The 22,096-nt window shown below is 41.1% G+C and overlaps 1 protein-coding gene across 3 annotated transcripts in view; it reads right to left on the reverse strand.

Annotated features, from left to right (window-relative positions):
* wdr59 (WD repeat domain 59) overlaps positions 1–22,096 on the reverse strand; it is a 101,569-nt gene that overhangs the window by 30,091 nt on the left and 49,382 nt on the right. For 2 of the 3 annotated variants that reach the window (XM_059992589.1, XM_059992587.1), the window contains exons 19-21: positions 19,585–19,641; positions 15,232–15,365; positions 9,486–9,567 (exon numbers count right to left, since the gene is read on the reverse strand). In XM_059992589.1, the coding sequence (XP_059848572.1) occupies positions 9,486–9,567; positions 15,232–15,365; positions 19,585–19,641 (273 nt within the window). The remainder of the gene's footprint in view (positions 1–9,485; positions 9,568–15,231; positions 15,366–19,584; positions 19,642–22,096) is intronic. The other variant, XM_059992588.1, reaches the window with a different exon arrangement.

Here is a 22,096-nt window from a genome sequence, read left to right on the forward strand (position 1 = left end):
CCCCACGTGTGTAAAGTCAGACAAAATATATTCAATAAGAAGTAGACCTGTACTCCTCCTCTACACCATGATTACCCTTTTGGATCCAACTCTTTCCATTACAGCCCCATTTCCACTTATATTTTTATAAAAAGTTTTCAGGTTTCCCTTAATCATACCAGCACCCTCTTTTCCCCTGCTAAATTCCTCTAGGCTCTCTGCAAAGCTGGGATTTCAGCATCTGTAATAAATTTCCTTTCCTTTGGCTAATTTAAGAATTTTAGGTTCCTTTCCTCATATTTCCAGAATCTAAACCCTCACCATCCCCTTGATGAATATCTCCCATTGCTCTAACACTGTATCTAGTCCATTTGTCTCCAGCGGCCCTTCAAAGTATGCCTGAGAGCACAGGGAGGATAGAAATTTCTCTGAGAAGTAATTAAGGCTAGGATGGCACCAAAAGAGTATGAAACTTGAAGAGCACTGAATTTGCAGAGCCAAATATCTGAGAGAGGTCAAAACATCATAAAATGATTTAGGCAACATACACAAAATGCCGGAGGAACCCAGCAGGAATTGCGGAAGGGTCTCGATCTGGAACATTGACTGTACTCTTTTCCATAGATGCTGTCTGGCCTGCCGAGTTCCTCCAGCATTTAGTGGCCATTGCTTGGATTTCCCGCATCTGCAGATTTTCTCTTGTTTATACAACAATTTAGAATGGGTTTAGTTTGAGTAAAGAAGAGGAACAAATGGATAAAGAATTGATGACTCAGGTCTCAATGGGAACCTAATTGGTCATGACGCAAAAAACTGGAAAAATTACATTGTTATACAAATTTCCTAAGAATGCAAAGTTCAAAGTACAAAGTACATTTTATTATCAGAGTGCATATATGTCACCACATACAACCCTGATTCATTTTTTTCTGCAGGCAGACTCAGCAAACCTATAGAGTACTAAATATAGTCGGATCAAAGAAAGATCAACCAGAAGACAACAACGTACAAATGCAAACATAAATAGATAGCAATAAATAACGAGAACATGAAATAACAAGATGAAGAATTATTAAAGTGAGATTATTGGTGGGAACATCTCAATGGATGGGCAAATGAGTATAGTTAGCCTCTTTTGTTCAAGAGCCTGATGGATGAGGGGCAGTAACTGTTTCTGAACCTGGTGGTGCCAGTCTTGAGGCACTTGTACCTTCCACCTGATGGTGGCAGCGAGAAAAGAGCATGGCGTGGGTGGTGAGGATCTCTGATCATGGAGGCTACTTTCCTATGACAGCAAATCCACTCTTTTGTAGGATTTTCCATTCAAAGGCATTGGTGTAGCCATGATGCAGCCAATCAATACACTCTCCCTACACATCTATAGAAGTTTGTAAAAGTTTTTGATGACATACCACATCTCCACAGACTCCTAAGGAATTAGAGGTGCTGTCATGCTTTCTTCGCAATTGCATTTACATGCTGGGTCCAGGACAGGTCTTCTGTAATAGTTACACCAAGGAATTTAAAGCTGCTAACCTTCTCTAGCTCTGATCCTCCGATGAATACGGACTCATGGACCTCTGGTTTCTCTCTCCTGAAGTCTACAATCAGTTTCTTGCTGGCATTGAGTAAGAGGTTATTGTTCTGACACCACTCAGCCAAGTTTTCAATCTCCTTCCCGTATGCTGTTTCATCATCACATTTGATATGCCCACAACAGTTCTGTTATCAACAAACTTGAATATGGTGTTGGAGCTGTACTGTGCTTACACAGTCATAGATGTAAAATAAGTAGAGCAAGGGGCTATGCACACAACACTGTGGTGCACCAGTGCTGATGGTGATTGTGGAGGTGTTTTTGCCAATTTTAACTAACTGGGGTCTACAAGTGAGGAAATTCAGAATCCAATTGTACAAAGAGGTATTGAGGTCAAGGTCTCAGAGCTACAGGCACTTAAACATGGCCAGTTTAAAAACAGAATAGTTCAGTGACAAGCTGTACAAAATCACAGGCAGTGACGATGAAATGGCAGAGTGACTCTACGTCAGAGAGAAGGCAGATACATTGCATATATTTAGTTACTGGTTAAGAGAGGTGTCAGTGCGCTGGTGGATCACTAATGTTACATATTAATGAATGTTCTACAGCTGTGCAGGGCTCGCACAATATTATTTCCTTCAAAGCAAGATTGCGTAGCATAAGCGCAAATGACCAATCACTCCTAGATGAAAATGCCTTTTATGCACGTTTTGACAGAAAGAACTGTGACATATCCACACAAGTTGGCACATATCAAGATGAAAATACTCCAATACTAATTTCAGTCTCTGAGGCATCCTTCAAGAGGATTAATCCACCAAAGGTGCCTGGTCCAGATTGTTTGAGTACTAAAGATTTGTGTGGACCAACTGGCTGAAGTACTTACATACATAGAATAGTACAGCACAATACAGGCCCCTCGGCCCACAATGTTGTGCCAACCCTTAAACCTAGCCTCCTATATATCCCCCCACCTTAAATTCCTCCATATACCTGTCTAGTAGTCTCTTAAATTTCACTAGTGTATCTGTCTCCACCACAGACTCAGCTAATGCATTCCACGCACCAACCACTCTGAGTAAAAAATCTTCCTCTAATATCCCTCTTGAACTTCCCACCCCTTATCTTAAAGCCATGTCCTCTTGTGCAGTGGTGCTCTGGGGAAGAAGTGCTGGCTGTCCACTCTATCTATTCCTCTTAATATCTTGTATACCTCTATCATGTCTCTTCTCATCCTCCTTCTGTCCAAAGAGTAAAGCCCTAGCTCCCTTAATCTCTGATCATAATGCATACTCTCTAAACCAGGAAACATCCTGGTAAATCTCCTCTGTGCCCTTTCCAATGCTTCCACATCCTTCCTATACTGAGGCAACCATAACTGGACACAGTACTCCAAGTGTGGCCTAACCAGAGTTTTATAGTGCTGCATCATTACCTCATGACTCTTAAAAACTATCCCTCGACTTATGAAAGCTAACACCCCATAAGCTTTCTTAACTACTCTATCTATCTGTGAGGCAACTTTTAGGGATCTGTGGACAGTTACCCCCAGATCCCTCTGCTCCTCCACACTACCAAGTATCCTGCCATTTACTTTGAACTCTGCCTTGGAGTTTGTCCTTCCAAAGTGTACCACCTCACACTTCTCCGGGTTGAACTCCATCTGCCACTTCTCAGCCCACTTCTGCATCCTATCAATGTCTCTCTGCAATCTTCGACAATCCTCTTCACGATCCACAAACGCCACCAACCTTTGTGTCGTCTGCAAACTTGCCAACCCATCCTTCTAACCCACATCCAGGTCGTCAATAAAAATCACGAAAAGTAAGGGTCCCAGAATAGATTCTTGTGGGACACCACTACTCACAACCCTCCAATCCGAATGTACTCCCACCACCATGACCCTCTGCTTTCTGCAGGCAAGCCAATTCTGAATCCACCTGGCCAAACTTCCCTGGATCCCTAACTTTCTGAATAAGCCTTTCTGGAACCTTATCAAATGCCTTACTAAAATCCATGTAGATCACATCCACTGCACTACCCTCATCTATATGCCTGGTCACCTCCTCAAAGAACTCTAACAGGCTTGTTAGACACGCTCTGCCCTTCACAAAACCATGCTGACTGTCCCTGATCAGACCATGATTCTCTAAATGCCCATAGATCCTATCTCTAAGAATCTTTTCCACCAGCTTTCCCACCACAGACATAAGGCTCACTGGTCTATAATTACCCAGTCTATCCTTACTACCTTTTTTGAACAAGGGGACAACATTCGCCTCCCTCCAATACTCTGATACCATTCCTGTGGACAATGAGGACATAAAGGTCCTAGCCAGAAGCTCAGCAATCTCTTCCCTCGTCTCATGGAGCAGCCTGGGGAATATTCCCTCAGGCCCCGGGGACTTATCCGTCCTATTGCATTTTAGCAACTCCAACATCTCCTTTCCCTTAATATCAACATGCTCCAGAACTTCAACCTCACTCATATTGCCCTCATCATCATTAAGTTCCTTCTCATTGGTGAATACCGAAGAAAAGTACTCATTGAGGACCTCGCTCACTTCCACAGCCTCCAGGCACATCTTCCCACCTTTATCTCTAATTGGTCCTACCTTCACTCCTGTCATCCTTTTGTTCTTCACATAATTGAAGAATGCTTTGGGGTTTTCCTTTACCCTACTCACCAAGGCCTTCTCATGCCCCCTTCTTGCTCTCCTCAGCCCCTTCTTAAGCTCCTTTCTTGCTACCCTATATTCCTCAATAGCCCAATCTGATCTTTGCTTCCTAAATCTCATGTTTGCTACCTTCTTCCACCTGACTAGATTTTCCACCTCACTTGTTATCCATGGTTCCTTCACCATACCATTCTTTATCTTCCTCACCGGGACAAATTTATCCCTAACATCCTGCAAGAGATCCCTAAACATCGACCACATGTCCATAGTACATTTCTCTGCAAAAACATCATCCCAATTCACAACCCGCAAGTTGTAGCCTTATAGCCTCATAATTTGCCCTTCCCCAATTATAATTATTCCTGTCCTCTCTGATTCTATCCTTTTCCATAATAATGCTAAAGGCCAGGGAGCGGTGGTCACTGTCCCCCAGAAGCTCACCCACTGACAGATCTGTGACCTGACCTGGTTTGTTACCTAATACTAGATCTAGTATGGCATTCCCCCTACTCGGCCTGTCAACATACTGTGACAGGAATCTGTCCTGGACACACTTAACAAACTCTGCCCTATCTAAACCATTGGAACTAATCAGGTGCCAATCAATATTAGGGAAGTTAAGGTCACCCATGATAACAACCCTGTTATTTTTGCACCTTTCCAAAATCTGCATCCCAATCTGCTCCTCCGTATTTCTGCTGCTACCAGGGGGCCTATAGAATACTCCCAATACAGTAACTGTTCCCTTCCTGTTCCTGACTTCCACCCATACAGACTCAAAAGAGGATCCTGCTACATTACCCACCCTTTCTGTAGCTGTAATAGTATCCCTGACCAGTAATGCCACTCCTCCTCCCCTTTTTTGCCCCTCTCTATCCCTTTTAAAACACTGAAATCCAGGAATATTCAGAATCCATTCCTGCCCTGGTGACAGCCAAGTCTCTGTAATGGCCACTACATCATAATTCCATGTATGTATCCAAGCTCTCAGTTCATCACTTTGGTTCCTGATGCTTCTTGCATTAAAGTACATGCACTTTAGCCCTTCTACCTTACTACCTTTACACACTTTATTCTGCTTCTCTTTCCTCAAAGCCTCTTTATATGTTAGATCAGGCTTTACTCCATGCACTATAATTGCAGTTCTTGCATGACCTTTATCCTCCTCCCTCTCACTATCGGCTCTAACACTCTGATTCTTCTCTCCCTGCAAATCTAGCTTAAACCCCCCACAGCAGCACTAGCAAGCCTTCCCGCAAGGATGTTCGTCCCTCTCCAGTTCAGGTGCAACCTGTCCCGTCGGAACATGTCCCACCTTCCCTGGAACAAGGCCCAATTGTCCAGAAACATGAAGCCCTCCCTCCTGCACCAACTCCTTAGCCATGTATTTAGCTGCATTATCTTCCTATTTCTAGCCTCACTAGCATGTGGCACGGGTAGCAATCCTAAGATTGCAACCCTGGAAATCCTGTCCTTCAACTTTGCACCTAATTCCCTAAACTCTCTTTGCAGGACTTCCTCCTTCTTCCTATCCACGTCATTGGTTCCTACATGGACCATGGCATCTAGCTGCTTATACATATTCAACCTCTCACTTCCCACCTGCTTCAAAAAGACATCCATTGTACCAGTGCTCAAAAATGTGAGAATTACCTCAGTGACTATCATCCAGTGGCACTTACATCAACCGTGATCAAGTTCACATTCAAGTTTGTACATAAACATCCATGAATACAGCCAAACAGCATTATTTCAGGGCCAAGTTACAAAACATAGTACCAACAGTCCTACAGAGCACAAGGCACATATAGGACATACAAGATAGCAAGTATATATAAGGTAACGGTAAAGTACAGTCACACAAAAAATACATAGCCCAAGTCTCTGAGTCCATGACTGTTGCCGCAGTCTGCAGTCAAGCACAATACAGCTTGCCTTCTGCTGAGCGAACACTGTGGAACAGCAACAACTCCAGCATGGATGCCATGCCACATTGCCTTCAGTACTCCGGAGGAGTCCCTGACTCCGACTCATAATGAAATGACTTGAGGGATTTGTTACAGCATGAATCATCTGCCTCAGAGATGACCTCGATCTGCTCCCATTTGCTACCACCACAATAAATCAACAGCAGGTGCAACTTCTCTGGCTCTTCACTCTTCCCTGCACTATTTGAAGAACAGAAACGTGTATGTCAGACTGCTGTTCATCAACTGCACCTCCACATGCCAACATAATCATCCCATCCAAGCTCATCAAGCTTCAAGATCTAGTTCTCCGTACCTCCTATTGCAATTAGATACTCAACTTCCTCATCAGAAGACTTCAATCAGTAGGAGTGTTAATAACCTCACTTACTTTCTGACCATCAACACATGTGCACCTTAAAGCTGTGTGCTTAGCCCCTGCTCTATTCTCTATATGAACCATACCGCCCAGTTGGACCCATGTGGCCAATTGATGTACTGACCTACACACCTTTGTAATGTGGGAGGAAACCAGAGCACCCGGAGGAAACCCACGTGGTCATGGCGAGCGCATGCAAGCTCCTTACATACAGTGACAGCATATGAACCTGGGTCGCTGGCTCTTTAACAGCACTATGCTAATTGCTGCAATGAGTAGTTGTGATATTCTGAAAGGAACCAGATCTAAGTGTCTTGTGGGTGGGAAAAGCAATCCTGCTGTCAACCTCCAGAAGCAGTTCTGGTGATTTTGATGAAAGTTGATTTGACCTCCCCCGCACCTGAAGTACTGTATTACCATTCGGACAGGAGGAACTGCTTTTCCAAGAGGGTGGTGAATCTGTGGAATTCTCTGCCCAATGAAGCACTCAGTAGATATATTTAAGACAAACTTGGATAAATTTTTGCATGGTAGGGGAATTAACAGTTATGGGGAAATGGCTTGATAGGCCAGATGGCCTACTCTTGCTCCTATTTCTTATGTTCTTATACACATGACTGTGCAATTAAGCACAGTTTCAATGACATCTTCAAATTTGCTGACAAATTCGGATGAATCAACATATCAGATGGAGCAAGATCAGTCACCTGATTGAGTGGTGCCTCAAAAACAGTACAAGCAAAACTGAAGAAATGATTGCTGACTTCAGGAAGGAGGAAAGTGAACATGCTCAAGTCTACATTGAGGGATTAGTGGTGGAGAGGGCCAGCAGCTATATTTTCTGGGCAATGCCGTAATGGATAATCTGTCCTGATGCAATCATAAGGAAAGAATACCAGCATCTCTCCTTTCCTAGGACATTAAGGAGGTTCAATGTCTCATCAAACACTAACAGACTTCTACAGACGTACTGTTGAAGGTATCCTAGCTAGTTGCATCATAGTCTGTATGGCAATTCAAATGTACAGGATGTAAGAAGCTACAAAGGACAGTGACACTGTCAAATACATCATGGGCACATACCTCTCCATCCATGCTACTATCTACAAGAGGCACTGCCTCAAGAAGGCAACGTACACCAGTGGCCAAATTATTACCTCTTGTCAGCTTGAACCTGTCTGGCAATTCTCCTCTGATCTCTCTCATTAACAAGGCATTTTCACATACAGAATTGCCATTCACTGGATGCTTCTTTGTTCTTCGCACCATTTTCTATAAATTCTAGAGATTGTTATTTGTGAAAATCCCAGGAGATCAATGGTTTTTGAGATACTCAAACCACCCTGCCTGGAACCAACAATCATTCCATGGTCAAAGTCACTTAGATCACATTTCTTTGGTCAGAACAACTGAACCTCTTGACCATGTCTACATGCTTTTAAGCAGTGAGTTACTGTCACGATTGGCTGATTAGATACTTGTATTAACGATCATGTTTACAGATGTACCTAATAAAGTGGTCAAGATCCCCACCACCAGGACCATGCTATCTTTCCACAGCTGCCATCAGACAAGAGGGACAGAATCCTCAAATCCCACAGCACACCACTTTCCAAAACAGATACTTCATTTAGTTCTTGAACCAACTGGCATAACCCAAATCACTATAGTTTACAACACTATGACTACTTTGCACTAAAAGGACACCTTTTTTTTATTCTAATCGAGTTTTCTTGTAAAAAGTTTGCATGATTTATGATGATTCTATATTTTTCCTGTGAAATCTGTTTCTGTGATGCTGTTTTAGGTAAGGTTTTCATTATACCTGCGCATGTATGTGCACTTGACAATACAGGCAGTCCCCGGGTTACGTATGAGTTCCGTTCCTGAGTCCGTCTTTAAGTCGGATTTGTACGTAAGTCGGAACAAGTACATCCGATATTATTTAGTGTCAGTTAGTCAAACGTTTCTCTTAGTATATAGTATATATTTTACCCTTTCTATGCATATAAAACACTTAAGAAACGTGTATTCCAATAATTAAACCACTGTGTGTTGCTTAGTAATAATTGTAGCTTTCATCGGGGCAGGGCCTTTCACATGTTCCATTATTCTCACTTTATCCGTTACCCTTTAAAATTGTTCCGATCGTTGACCGACTGTAGCCTAACACTTTTCTAATGACTGATGGCGTTTCACCTCTTTCCAAATGCTTTATTATTTCCACTTTATTTTCAATCGCAATCGCTTCCCATCAATGGAACAGAAACACTGCGGGCAGCGGGTCCCGATCTCTGCCAGCTCCCGTGGTCCGCTGGGTCCTAAGGGCCACTGACTGAGACAGGCTAAATGGGACAAGTGGGGGCTGTGCTGGGTTTGGGTATTTGATCATCCACAATATTCCATGTGGGAATTTAAACTGGAGGTGGCAGTGTTTTTTTTTTACGAGGTTGAGTTGCGAGCTCGGCATCAACCCAGCACGGATGGTACGGGAGTCACTGGATCGACATCAACCCAGCACGGGAGCGGTCTGTCACTGGATCGAACTCGGAAACCTCCATTCTCCAGCCCAGCGCTGATCTCACTGCGCCGCCAGCTGACCGGCATGGGGGGGGGGGGGGGGGGTGTCAGGGTGAATCTTACTCAGAAAAACTTCAGCCAAATACAAAGTTAAACACTCAACAAGTGTCAACAGCAATGACTTAAAATGGCGGACGGCATTCTCCTTCCTCGGTTCGTAAGTACAAGTTGTCCGTAAGTCGGACGTTCGTAACTTGGGGACTACCTGTAATCTCAACCTTAACAATTATATTTTGGAAAGAAAATAGAAGGAATCTAGGAAACGGCAGATAAGTCACCTTAAAATCAATAGATGGAAATTATGTTGAAATTCTTTTGTAGAAACACATTTATTAGGTGGAATAGTTTTACAGGCTCAGTACCTGAACAAGGTCTCTGCGCCCAACTGACAAAGCTGCAGCAGCGTTCTTCTGACAAGTATCTTGGATGTCATGCACGTTCAGTCTACAGAGAATGGTAAGAATGTGAGAACAATCCAAATAGATGAAAAATAAAACACTTGTTTGAAAATACTTATCAAAAGCCATTCATTATAGAGGACATCACTACATGAGAGCCTCTGGAATACATTTCGTCCAGTCAATTCAACAGTTATCCTCTCTCCATTGAAATGGTATGATTTAAGTTCTTTGCTGATGTTTTCATTTTCCAGCTCCATTAATATCTCAAGTTATAATGAAAAGGTCCAAGTCAGTGTGTAGAAAGGCTTGTATAATATTCAAGTTTGCCTCAGTAAATAGTCGGATATCTGTTCCACACAATGGATTGTACTACAGCCCAAGTATCTACAATGCATCCACCTCTGTTAATTGGAACCCAGAACTGATAACACCTTGACTCTGCCTAGAGCTTTAAACTATACTTTTGTTATGATGTCACTACATTTCCAAAATAGATATTTGAATGTAATTGCTTTCAGATGTCTGAAGCTTATAAAATATTAGTGAGAGCTTTACCCCAGTTTCTGTCATCACAAAATCTCAAAGTAAAATGGGAAGACCCCTGGTGGAGGAATAATTGAAATGCACTTTCAGTTACTCAAAGTTCAAAGTAAATTTATTACACTGAACAATAAATTTTTTCAGAAGCGTTGCTTCCTCAGAATTTTTTGTTTATGATAGACCACTTGAAGCTAAACACAAATATAATTTCAGACTACTTGTATCACATGGGAAATTGAGAAAAAAGAAATTAATTTTTAGTGAATATAATGAATATAGTGAATTTAATTGTATAACGGTGCTGATGTTTTGCAATAAGCTAAAAATGTTTTGTTGTTGAATTTCATTTGTACTCAATGGCTTCTCATTTAAGTGTCCAACAATAATTAGCCAGCATTGTTGGATTCCAATTGCCCTGATACTGTTTCTCCATTACCGCAATGTCCCTTTCACCATGCTTGTCACTGACAGGACCAGGGTTTTCAGGGAAGAAGTCTAAATGAGAATGCAGAAAATGAATTTTAGTGACATGTTGTATTTCATGGTTTTGTGTGCTTGAAGCATGTTGTCAACCAGCTGCATGTAGTTTGGTGCTCTGTAGTTGCCAAAACAATTTTAAAGAACATCCTTGAATGCCTTCCATGCGATTTTCTCTGGTCCCACTAGAAGCTCTTCAAATTGCCTGTCATTTATGACCTGTTTGATTTGTGGGCCAACAAAAATGCAGAGTTATCCTGGGAGTCATCTGTCTCAAACACATAAACTCTTCTTGGGCTTCCAGCTGACGATAAGTGTCTATTTTAACCTATGAAATGATTCAAAGCAACGAATATTGTGGTGAACAGCCTCCCCATAGAGGTGAATGAAAAGGGATCTAGTGTTTTCCCAGCATAGAAACATAGAAAACCTGCCGCATAATACAGGCCCTTCGGCCCACAATGCTGTGCCAAACATGTACTTACTTTGGAAATTACCTAGGGTTACCCATAGCCCTCTATTATTCTAAGCTCTATGTACCTATACAAGAGTCTCTTAAAAGACCCTATCAAAACTGCCTCCACCACCATTATCGGCAGCCCATTCCACACACTCGCCACTTTGCACAAAAAACTCACCCCTGACATCTCATCTGTACCTACTTCCAAGCACCTTAAAACTGTGCTCTCTCATGTTAATTATTTCAGCCCTGGGAAAAAACCTCTGACTAGCCACACGATGAATGCCTCTCATCACCCTCTATCAGATCACCTCTCATCCTCCAACGCTCCAAGGAGAAAAGGCTGAGTTCACTCCACCGATTCTCATAAGGCATACTCCCCAATCCAGGCAACATCCTTGTAAATCTCCTCTGCACCCTTTCTATGGTTTCACATCCTTCCCTGTAGTGAGGTGACCAGACCTGAGCGCAGTACTCCAAGCGTGTTCTGACCAAGGTCCTATATAGCTGTAACATTACCTCTTGGCTTTTGAACTCAATCCCACGGTTGATGAAGGCCAATATGCCATAAGCCTCCTTAACCACACAATCAACCTGCACAGCAGCTTTGAGAGTCCTATGGACTCGGACCCCAAGATCCCTCTGATCCTCCACACTGCCAAGAGTCTTACCACTAATACTATATTCTGCCATCATATTTGACCTACCAAAATAAACTACCTCATGCTTATCTGGGTTGAACTCCATCTGCCACTTCTTGGTCCAGTTTTGCATCCTATCGATGTCCAGCTGTAACCTCTGACAGCCCTCCACACTATCCACAACACCCCCAACCTTTGTGTCATCAGCAAACTTACTAACCCATCCCTCCACCTCCTCACCCAGGTCATTTATAAAAATCACAAAGAGAAGGGGTCCTAAAACAGATCCATGAGGCACACCACTGGTCACCAACCTCCATGCAGATTACAACCCGTCTACAACCACTCTTTGCCTTCTGTGAGCATGCCAATTCTGGATCCACAAAACAAGGTCCCCTTGGATCCCATGCCTCCTTACTTTCTCAATAAGCCTTGCATGGGGTACCTTATCAACTGCCTTGCTGAAATCCATATACACGACATCTACTGCTCAACCTTCATCAATGTGTTTAGTCACATCCTCAAAAAATTCAATTAGGCTCGTGAGGCACGACCTGCCTTTCACAAAGCCATGCTAACTATTCCTTATCATATTATGCCTCTCTAAATATTCATATATCCTGCCTCTCAGGATCTTTTCCATCAACTTACCAACCACTGAAATCAGACTCACTGGTCTATAATTTCCTGGGCTATTTCTACTCCCTTTCCTGAATAAGCGAACAATATCTGCAACCCTCCAATCCTCCGGAACCTTTTCTATCCCTATTGATGATGCAAAGATCATTGCAAGAAGTTCAGCAATCTCCTCCTCTGCCTCCCACAGTGGCCTGAGGTACATCTCATCTCGTCCCGGACACTTATCCAACTTGATGCTTTCCAAAAGTTCCAGCAAATCCTCTTTCTTAATGTCTATATGCTCAAGCTTTTCAATCCTCTGTAAGTCATCCCTACAATCACCAAGATCCTTTTTTGTAGTGAATATTGAAGAAAAGTATTCATTAAGTATCTCTGCTATCTCCTCTGGTTCCATACACACTTTTCCACTGTCACACTTGATTGGTCCTATTTCATAAACTCTTCTCGGGTTTCCGGCCAGGTATAGATGTCGATTTTAACCTATGCAATGATTCAAAGTGACAAATACCTCTAAGGGGAAGAATTTCACCTCATTGTTTGCCACTCTGAATCATTAAGTAGATTTAAATCAACACTTGTACCCGGCTAGAAGCCCACGTTTATGTGTCATACACGCCAGGAAAGCACTAGATCTTTTTTCATTTGTCTCAAATATCAAAATCCTTCATGGATATTTATAGCCTTTCTAAAATCTTTTCTGCCTTGCAGCATCCACCTTGCTTAAGCATACTTGGACAGAAAACCTTTCAGCTTACATTGTAACACTTAAATTGACTTGAATTATGAATAAAAATAACAAATATTGACTTTCAAAAAAGTGGTGCATGATAGGGAAATTTCATAATCATTTTCAAGATCAGCAATCCAAAGTTCATAAGATGCACCCAAGGTGCATCAGGAAACAAAATCTTTGTTGTCCAGTGTTATCAAAGTAGATATATGTTTCCAGACACACCCCTGAAATTCCTTTTCTTGTAGACATACTCAGTAAATCCATAATAAAAGATCCACCAACAGTGCGGACAATCAGCGTGCAAAAGCCAACAAACTGTGCAAATACACAAAGAAAGAAAATAATAATAATAAATAAACAATATATATCAAGAACGTGAGATGAAGAGACCTTGAAAGTGAGTTCACAAGTTGTGAGAACTGTTCAGTGATGGGGGCTAGTGAAATTGAGTGAAGTTATCCCCTTTGATTCAAGAGCCTGATGGTTGAGGAGTAATAACTGTTCCTGAAATTGGTGGTGAGAGTGCTGTACCTTCTTCCTAAGGCAGCAGAGAGAAGAATGGTGAAGGTCCCTGAAGATGGATGCTTCTTTCCCAGGACAACACTTCGTGTAGATGTGCTCAATGGTGGGAAGGGCTTTACCATGATGGACTGGGCCATATCCACTATCTTATATAGAATTTTCTGTTCAGGGGGGATTGGTGTTTCCATATGAGGCTGTGATGCAACCAGTCAATATACTCTCCTCCACGCATCTACAGAAGTTTGTCAAAGCTTTAGATGTCATGCCGAAACTTTGCAAACTTCTCAGGAAGCAGAGGCACTGCCATGCTTTTTTTGTAATTCCACTTAAGGCGCAGGAAAAGTCCTCTGAAATGATACTGAAGAACTTAAAGTTGCTCGCCCTCTCCACCTCTGATCCCCGTATGAGGATTGGCTCATGGACCTCCAGTCCCCTCTTCCTGAAATCAATAATCATATTTTTGGTCTTGCTGACATTGGGTTGTTGTTGTGGAACCACTCAGCCAGATTTTCAACCTCCCTCTGATATGCCGATTTATCACCATTTCTATTTCGACCAACGACAGGTCCAATTGCTGTATCTTGCATATGTCTCAGTAAAACGCAGAACACAACAATTCCTCGTTTCTCTATATGATACAGCAATCTTGCCCTGAAGTACTCAATTTTGTTCTCCAGCAACTGCACTTTTGCTAAAAAATTAAGGAAGGGAATCAAGGTTACAGGTATGAGACAAGAGAATGGGGTTGAAATAGAAAATAAATCAGTCATGATCAAATGGCAGACTCAATAGGCCAAGTGGCTAATTCTGCTCTTATGTCTTATGGTCATATTTCCAAACACAAGGAAAATGCCTTTTGTGGGCACAGTTCTTCATCTTCTTGAAGAGGGGCTTACTGACCCCTGGAAACACTCTTCTTGCTTTCCATCCATTCATTCAGGAGCATCAGCTCCCTATAGTTGAAGAGTGTTGTTTGTAGTATTATAATACCTTTTGAGAGAGTTAACTGCTGAGATCTGACAGTGCCAGGATCTGCTTAGCTTTACACAAGGAAGTTGACAAAGCTGTTCTGTGAAGGTTGCAACTGAAAATCTTGATCTTCAGGCAACCTTTGTAAAAAGCATTTGTATGACTAGGGACTAGAAACTAGAAATTCACCTTATATGGTAGTTAGTTAAATCCACCATAGCCAGTAGATTCAAATATACTGTACATAACAAGTGGCAGATCCAATACTGTCCCCTTTGCATCATAGCCCAAGAATTTGTATCCTAGGGCTGGTGAAGTACAAAGTTTTTATTACACTGAGACACAGACTAATGGAAGCAAATCCAAGGAAATAGAACAGGAAAATATTAATATTGTCACTGAGGCAATATTAATACTGCAACACTACATGCAATGTTCAACCTCAAAATCAGAGTTTGAGTCATGAAAGACGTTAGAAAAATATTGGCTGAAATTATTAGGATGGTAAACACTGTGTCTCATAAAGGAGGAACCACTCAATTGGAACATCTATTCACAATTCCTTTTTGAAATTCAATCTCAGGATGTAGATATTGCTGGCAAAGTCAGCAGTTAATGCCATCGCCAGCTGCTCTAGAAAGTGATGGAAAATCCAGAAATGCATACAAGTTGTTCTAGCCGAAAGGTTTATATGTTAATGCAATGATAAATGTCTTTGACACTTACATGTACAATTCCCCCAATGACTTGTGTACTGGAAGAAGACAGGAGATGTCCTGAATGATAACTTTCCCTGCAGCCTTAATTGGTCGGTTGTTTGTATCAGTCCCTTCTCGCTTTCCTTTCCATCGACGTGATTTCTGTGAACAGAAAAAGCTTATCAACATTAACTGCAAAATTAGTTCAAAGAAGGTGCATCATTATCACAGTACACTCATTAAAATAAAATTTTGAGAAATTAATGCTAAAGTCATTGGAAATTAAACAAATCTCTGGGCTTTGTGAGTTCTGAAAGCTTAAACAATTTTCTGAATCTCAATTAGTCTCATGTATAATACCGGGTTTTATTCTGTACATTCTTTTGCTGACTATAGGGAAATCTTTAATAAAGTTTGTAATCCTGCCTCTAATCTAAATGGAATATCCACTGGAGAAACCCCGAGAATTTTCATTACTCATTCTTGGATTGGCAACTGCAGACTGAATGCTGGAAATTCCATGAACTAAATTGTCCACAATGAGAGCCCCACAGAATTATCGAAACAAACGTGGAAGTCAACCATGCTCCTTTTGAGACTCACAGGTTCAATGTCCATCTGCCAAAAGGAATCACTTCGTTCTTGACAGAATTTAGGTAAAGTCCATGACAAACTAAGGAAATATTTTATTTGTTTTTACTCACAAAGCTTGAGAAGGAAATAATTGCTGAAGCCTTAAGTGCAATTAAAAGCTTTTTATTAGTGCAATGTTTGTAGTTATTTGAACCAGATAGTTATTTAAACCCAGTGATTCAAACCGATTGTATCCAAATGAAAATAAGATAAATAATGTATGAAGCTATGTACACAAATAAAATGCTGATTTCCATCAGTAGGGATTGTCTGATTTTAGCTTAGAGCCAGGAACTTGGAGGTTTTATGTATGTATTGCACAGTGGTAGTTCTACAGTGTAAATCAGTGTACATGGACTATAATCATGGTCCTTGTACCTAATTTGTTGTTTTATCATTCAGTGGTCATTAAAAAAAGTGCAGATGAGCCTTGCAATGCAAGCTGAGCCTGAAATTCCAATTATTCTAAGGTCTCATTCCAAATTCCTCATTTGACTGTTCCTGAACCCATCTTCACGATTATATTGTGGCACCACTTGCTTGCTTCTACAGTAATAGCCTTCAGTGTATCTCAAATTTTCACCCTATCACGTATGTGTGGAATAAATTTAGAATGCAAGATGGATCAAAAATGGGCAAGATTAAGCATTTAATATCCCAGAACAGATAAAGAGAGGAGAAAATCTGCAAGGAAATTATAGAAATATAGGCAGTCCCCGAATTACGAACGTCCGACTTACGAACATCTCGTACTTACGAACGGCCTGCCATAAAGCCTATTATATTAAAAATTAGTCGGTGTCTGCCATTTTAAGTCAGATCACATGGCCGTTAACACTATATTGAGTGTATAACTTTGTACTTGGCTTAAATTTTTCTTAACAAGATTCACCCTGATCTCCCTTTTCCAGTCAGCATTGCTCCCACTTGTCCCATTTAATCTGTCCCAGTGCGGGTGGACTTTAGGACCTGGGGGAGCTAGGGACCCGCCGCCCACAACTGTTGCTGAATCCACAGTGTTTCTGTTCCGTAGCGGAAAACGATCACGATTGAAAATAAAGTGGAAATAATAAAGCAATCAGAAAGAGGTAAAATGCCGCTGATCATAGGAAAAGCATTAGGCTACAGTCAGTCAACGATTAGAACAATTCTAAAGGATAAAGGATAAAGTGAGAATAATGGAGCATGTGAAAGGCCCTGCCCTGATGAAAGCTACAATTATAACAATTATTACTAAGCAACGCAGTGGTTTAATTATTGAAATACATGTTTCTTAAGTGTTTTATATGCATAGAAAGGTAATATATATACTATATACCAAGACAAATGTTTGACTAACTGACGCTAAATAATACTATACCGGATGTACCTGTTCCGACTTACGTACAAATCTGACTTAAAGGCGGACTCAGGAACGGAACTCGTTCATAACCCGGGGACTGCCTGTATGCAGAAAAAATGAGGAAGTGATATGGGTCCCAACCCCCTCAGTTAATGGTAGGGGCCCATGGCATAAAAAGGTTGTAAACACTTGTTCTAGAGTGAGGTGTAAATTAATAATAGAGTTAGGAGAGAGGTGGGGGAAGGGGTGGAAGAGGGAGAGAGAGAGAGAGAGCGAGAGAGAGAGAAAGAAAGAAAAGTCTGAAGTGCATCTTGGAAAGGAAATATCTGATCAGGATAAAGTAGAGCTAAATATAAACAGGTAAAACTATATTTAAGTATAATCTTTAAAGAAATGAAATTTCAGGTACAGGTTTTATGTTCAGTTATATTATTTAATTATTCAGCCTGTCAAATAGCTGTAGTTGCAAAATCATTAAAAACTGATTTGAAAACTCAAAAGACTGTGGTGTGGAAAGAGGAGAGCCGATACCTTCAGAAGAAATGAGATTGGCAGGATCCCTGAAAAACATTAAAACAAATCTGACAACATTACCCCCTGGTATCTGAAGTCCATTTCAGGTCTGGAGCCATAGAAACGGATCTATTAATGATTCCCAGCCTAGTACACTTAATCTGCATGAAATGCAGGAATCATGCCACAAACTAAGATACTAATTATTCAGCTTCAGTAATTCCAGTCAGTCCCAACAGGAATATAAAGTATTATCTAGACAACCTTTTTCAGATGTGAGCACCTCTTATACACAGATATTCAAACAGTCATCCCTAGCCTCCACACCTAGCGTATTATCATTTGCCATTTCTGCCAGCTCCAACAGGATACCCACCATCAGTCCCAACTTCCTCCTACCCCCACCCGCTTCCACAAGGAGCACACTCTGTGACTCACTGGTCTGCTCAATCTTTCCCCTTTCATCAACCCTGGTCATTTTCCTGTGCAAATTTAAGAGGTGCAACATTTGTCCCTTCACCTCCTCTCTCACCACAATCCAAGGATCTAAACAACCCTGGAGAGATCTATATGTATCTCTCTTATAGGAGTTTGTCTGCAAGACTCTGTCTCTACCCTCTCCCTCACCTAGTTCCACTTGCCTAATTCTACCACCCCCACCCCTTCTTTGTTTCCATTTGATACCTACCAGCCTCTATCTCTACCCTCAGCCTCACCTCACTTCTACATATTGGCTAACTTCCCTCTACACCCTCAGTCATGATGCAGGGTGATGACCCAAAATATCAACTATCCTTTTTCCTCCACAGATGCTGCTTGACCACTGAGTTTTCCAGCAATTTGTTTCTTGTTCTTCAGACATCAAATTGAACATAAGAACCAAAGTGGTGGGTTTGAGTGAAAAACAAATTAAGAATTTGTTTCTTTACAGCAATAGCAATAAATGATTTGGATTCAACACAGCCAGGTAATTTCCTAGTGATTCAAAGCTTTATGAGCATTTGTGGAACACTTTTGTGAACTCTTCACAATATACACAACAAGGAGGATGAATTTTCTCCATTGGTCTTGGTTTGTCATCAGTTGATACCAAGTACTGACATGATGAATATGCAGTTTCACACACAAACCAATGTCTTGAACTTCCATCACTGCTCAATTTCACTACAATGCATGTAAAAGGCTCATATGAACACTTACACATTTAAAGAATGAATGATTTCAAATACAAATTTAATTTTGGCAGGTATCAAAAGAAAACTGGGTCTCTGATACAGCAGAGCTAAGAAATGCTCCTGAAGTACATTGAACAATGTATTCTTTAAACAAACGTACTTATATTAAAAGTCCAGCTCTCAGTCAGCAGCATGCATATCATGCAGTTACTTATTCATAGCAACTATCTAGTGGAATTAAATTCATACAAAAGGAAAAAACATTAGTGTGAAAAGCAGGGGTTGTTTCGAACTGCCCAAGAGTGGGATGGCCAGCTGCACCTTATCTCAATTCAATCAGGAGAACAACTAAGAATTTTCACTCATATTGAAATAAGTGATCTTTAACTTGAATAGAAGCTAAAATGTTACAGTTGTCCTTCACATCCTTGGGATTGAAAAAGAAAAAAAATAAAATCACAACCAAGGCTTCCTATGTACTTGTTATTAAGAAACTCATAACTGCAGAGCTCAGGTAAGTGTAACAGCTCAGCTCTGGAACCTATTACAAGTGGATAGTCCACTGATCCATTCTGTCTGGTTTCATTCAAATGTAGGAATCTCTACATAGTCCTTCTGTGGAAAGAGCTGGCTGTTGGTGAATTGTTACTCGATAGAGGGCAACTGGCCATCCCAGAGTCACAAAGGTGCAAATGCAGGATGGTAATGTGCACAGTACCGGGAACTCATTAGTGGCTTGAATGGACCAGCGCCGCCAGTTGGAGAGAGGAGACATCTGCAAGTATGAACATCGCCAAAACATAAAGAAGAAACACCAAGAAAATAAAAAAAACTCAACAGGAAGAAAAACACACACACACACACACACACACACACACACACAATAAATGAAACATACGGAAAAGATAAACTTCATAAGTGTCACTCGGAAAAGGTAGCTATAAAAAACAACATAGGTCAGTTTCTAATCTATAGAAAATTAAGACCCAAGCTATACAACTAAGACTATAAAGCAGCATGAAGGTAAATTCATCAGTCAACTGATGTTTCCAGAATTGAAGTTTCTCTTGCACAAGTTTAAAGCAGCCACACTCTATCTTCCATCAAAATGTTCCCAGGAGAGATGGATGAAGTTAGAGCAGACCAGATTTCAAAGATATTCTGTGAAATTCATGAACCGCTGACACCTGCACTAAATGCTCACACCCCGCAAACATAGTCTTCACTCACCTGAGACACTACATGTTCTTGTTATCAAGAATAAAAATGAAGGGACCACTCCACACCATCAATTGTGTCAAGACAAAGGCATATTCAGACTAGCAAACCTTACAAACTCCCCCCAACTACACCGAGGGACTTCTACCAAAATTGTGATAACTGTGTATAGAGCACTCAACCAACTACGCAACACAGAGATACTCACAGAATCATTACTTTCAGCCAACCTTCTTGGTTTTTCCATCATCATACCTGGCTATGACTTGCTTCGGGGGAGAGATTTAACAAATTGGTGGCAAAGAATTGTACAATCTGATACAAGTTGGGATTTCTTGTGGACTCCAGACCCTACAGCGTTTCAAGCTTCAGCAAAGGAAACCAGGTTATTACCGTATTACCACCCATTGTTCTCTATCAATTGTTGAATCACTGTCCCTTTACACTGTAATCAACTTGGAAGAATAATGCAAGTACCAGGGCTTAAAATATACCAGAGGTTTTTTTTTAAAATGTCCAGCATCAAGGAGAGAATTGCCAGATTGGTCTCACAACAAACAAGTGAGTGAACGAACAAAAAGAATAAATATCTACTCTAATCTACCAGTCATTGATGTACCATATACCTGTCAAATGTAACTGCTTCACAGTCCTTATGGAGACTGTCTAACATTGACCCTACGCTCCCCAGAGCACAGCATATCACCACCAGTATAACAAACAGAATGTACTGACAAATGAATCAGCAGTTCAAAACGAGGCATCCACTGACATTGAACTATCAGCAACAACAGTATTTCACCACACCCTATAATCTCACGGCCCAGTATATCCATCAGTCTACAACTATGATCAAACTGGCGGGGAGAGGGCAATATTGATTCAACGTGTAGCATAGAAACGTATGCCAGGAGCAGCATCAGACATACATAAAATTAAGTGCTAACCTGATGAAGCTAATCGGTGGAAGCTGCAAGCTACAGACGGAGATAAATGATTTCATTACACACAGTTTAGATCAGAGCACTGTGATCCCATTATATCTATTATGAAAGACATGTATTAAGAAAATTGCATAAACATTCTCATCCTTAACAATGGCAGGGCCAAGCAAAAGAGCACAGAAGGCTGGTGCTTATAAAACTCTTAAGCCAAAAGGACCTAGTCGATGGTCCATCTGTGACTCTTCCCAAGGTCCCACATCACAGGTTTCAGGCTCTGATAAACTTGATTCACTCACTCTATATGCATAGGATTCAGCAAAACCTCTGAGCCTTTACAGCGACCTATTTCTAATGCCCATGGCTTTCTTCTAGCCACATCATTCCACAAAAATCAGAGTACTGACATTTACTTGATGGTAGAAAGTCAGCTATCAATGCTCCAAACATGAACCCCATCAGTTTGCTTTCACTCATGAAAATTTCTACAATAGTGCTAACAGAACTTTAGTTTGCTCCAGACCTGTGTAATGTTGTTCCAAATAAGAGAAAAGAAGCTGATTTCCTGAGACAAAGTAAAAATAACTGCTCTTCATACAACTGCAGAATCTGACTCAGTGTGGCATGAAGAAGCCAAGAGAGATCAAAAGGAAAGTTCTTCACTGGCTGAAGGCATTCCTGTTTCTAAACAAGATGGCTGCAATATATGGGGATTAATCATCCTAGTCCCACAACATTAATGATGGAGCAGTCTCCTTGGACCAACCATCATCAACCATCTTCTCTCAATTGCAAGATCAGCACTGAAGAATGCATTACTCAATTCTGTTCACAATTTCTGAAATAATGAAGCAACTGAATTCCACCTTGAGCTCATAAATGTCAACATCAAATCCCCCACTATTAATATTTTTGGGATCATATCTGAACAGAAACTTAACTGGGCTAGCAACATAAATAACGTGGCTATCATCAAACTACCTGAAGCCATAAGACACAGAAAGTGTGATCAGATTTTACTCAGATATAATGCAAGGAGATCAAAAATTTGCAGGTTTCTAAATAAAACCA

Source organism: Hypanus sabinus, chromosome 17 (assembly GCF_030144855.1).
Source record: "Hypanus sabinus isolate sHypSab1 chromosome 17, sHypSab1.hap1, whole genome shotgun sequence".
Lineage (NCBI taxonomy): Eukaryota > Metazoa > Chordata > Chondrichthyes > Myliobatiformes > Dasyatidae > Hypanus > Hypanus sabinus.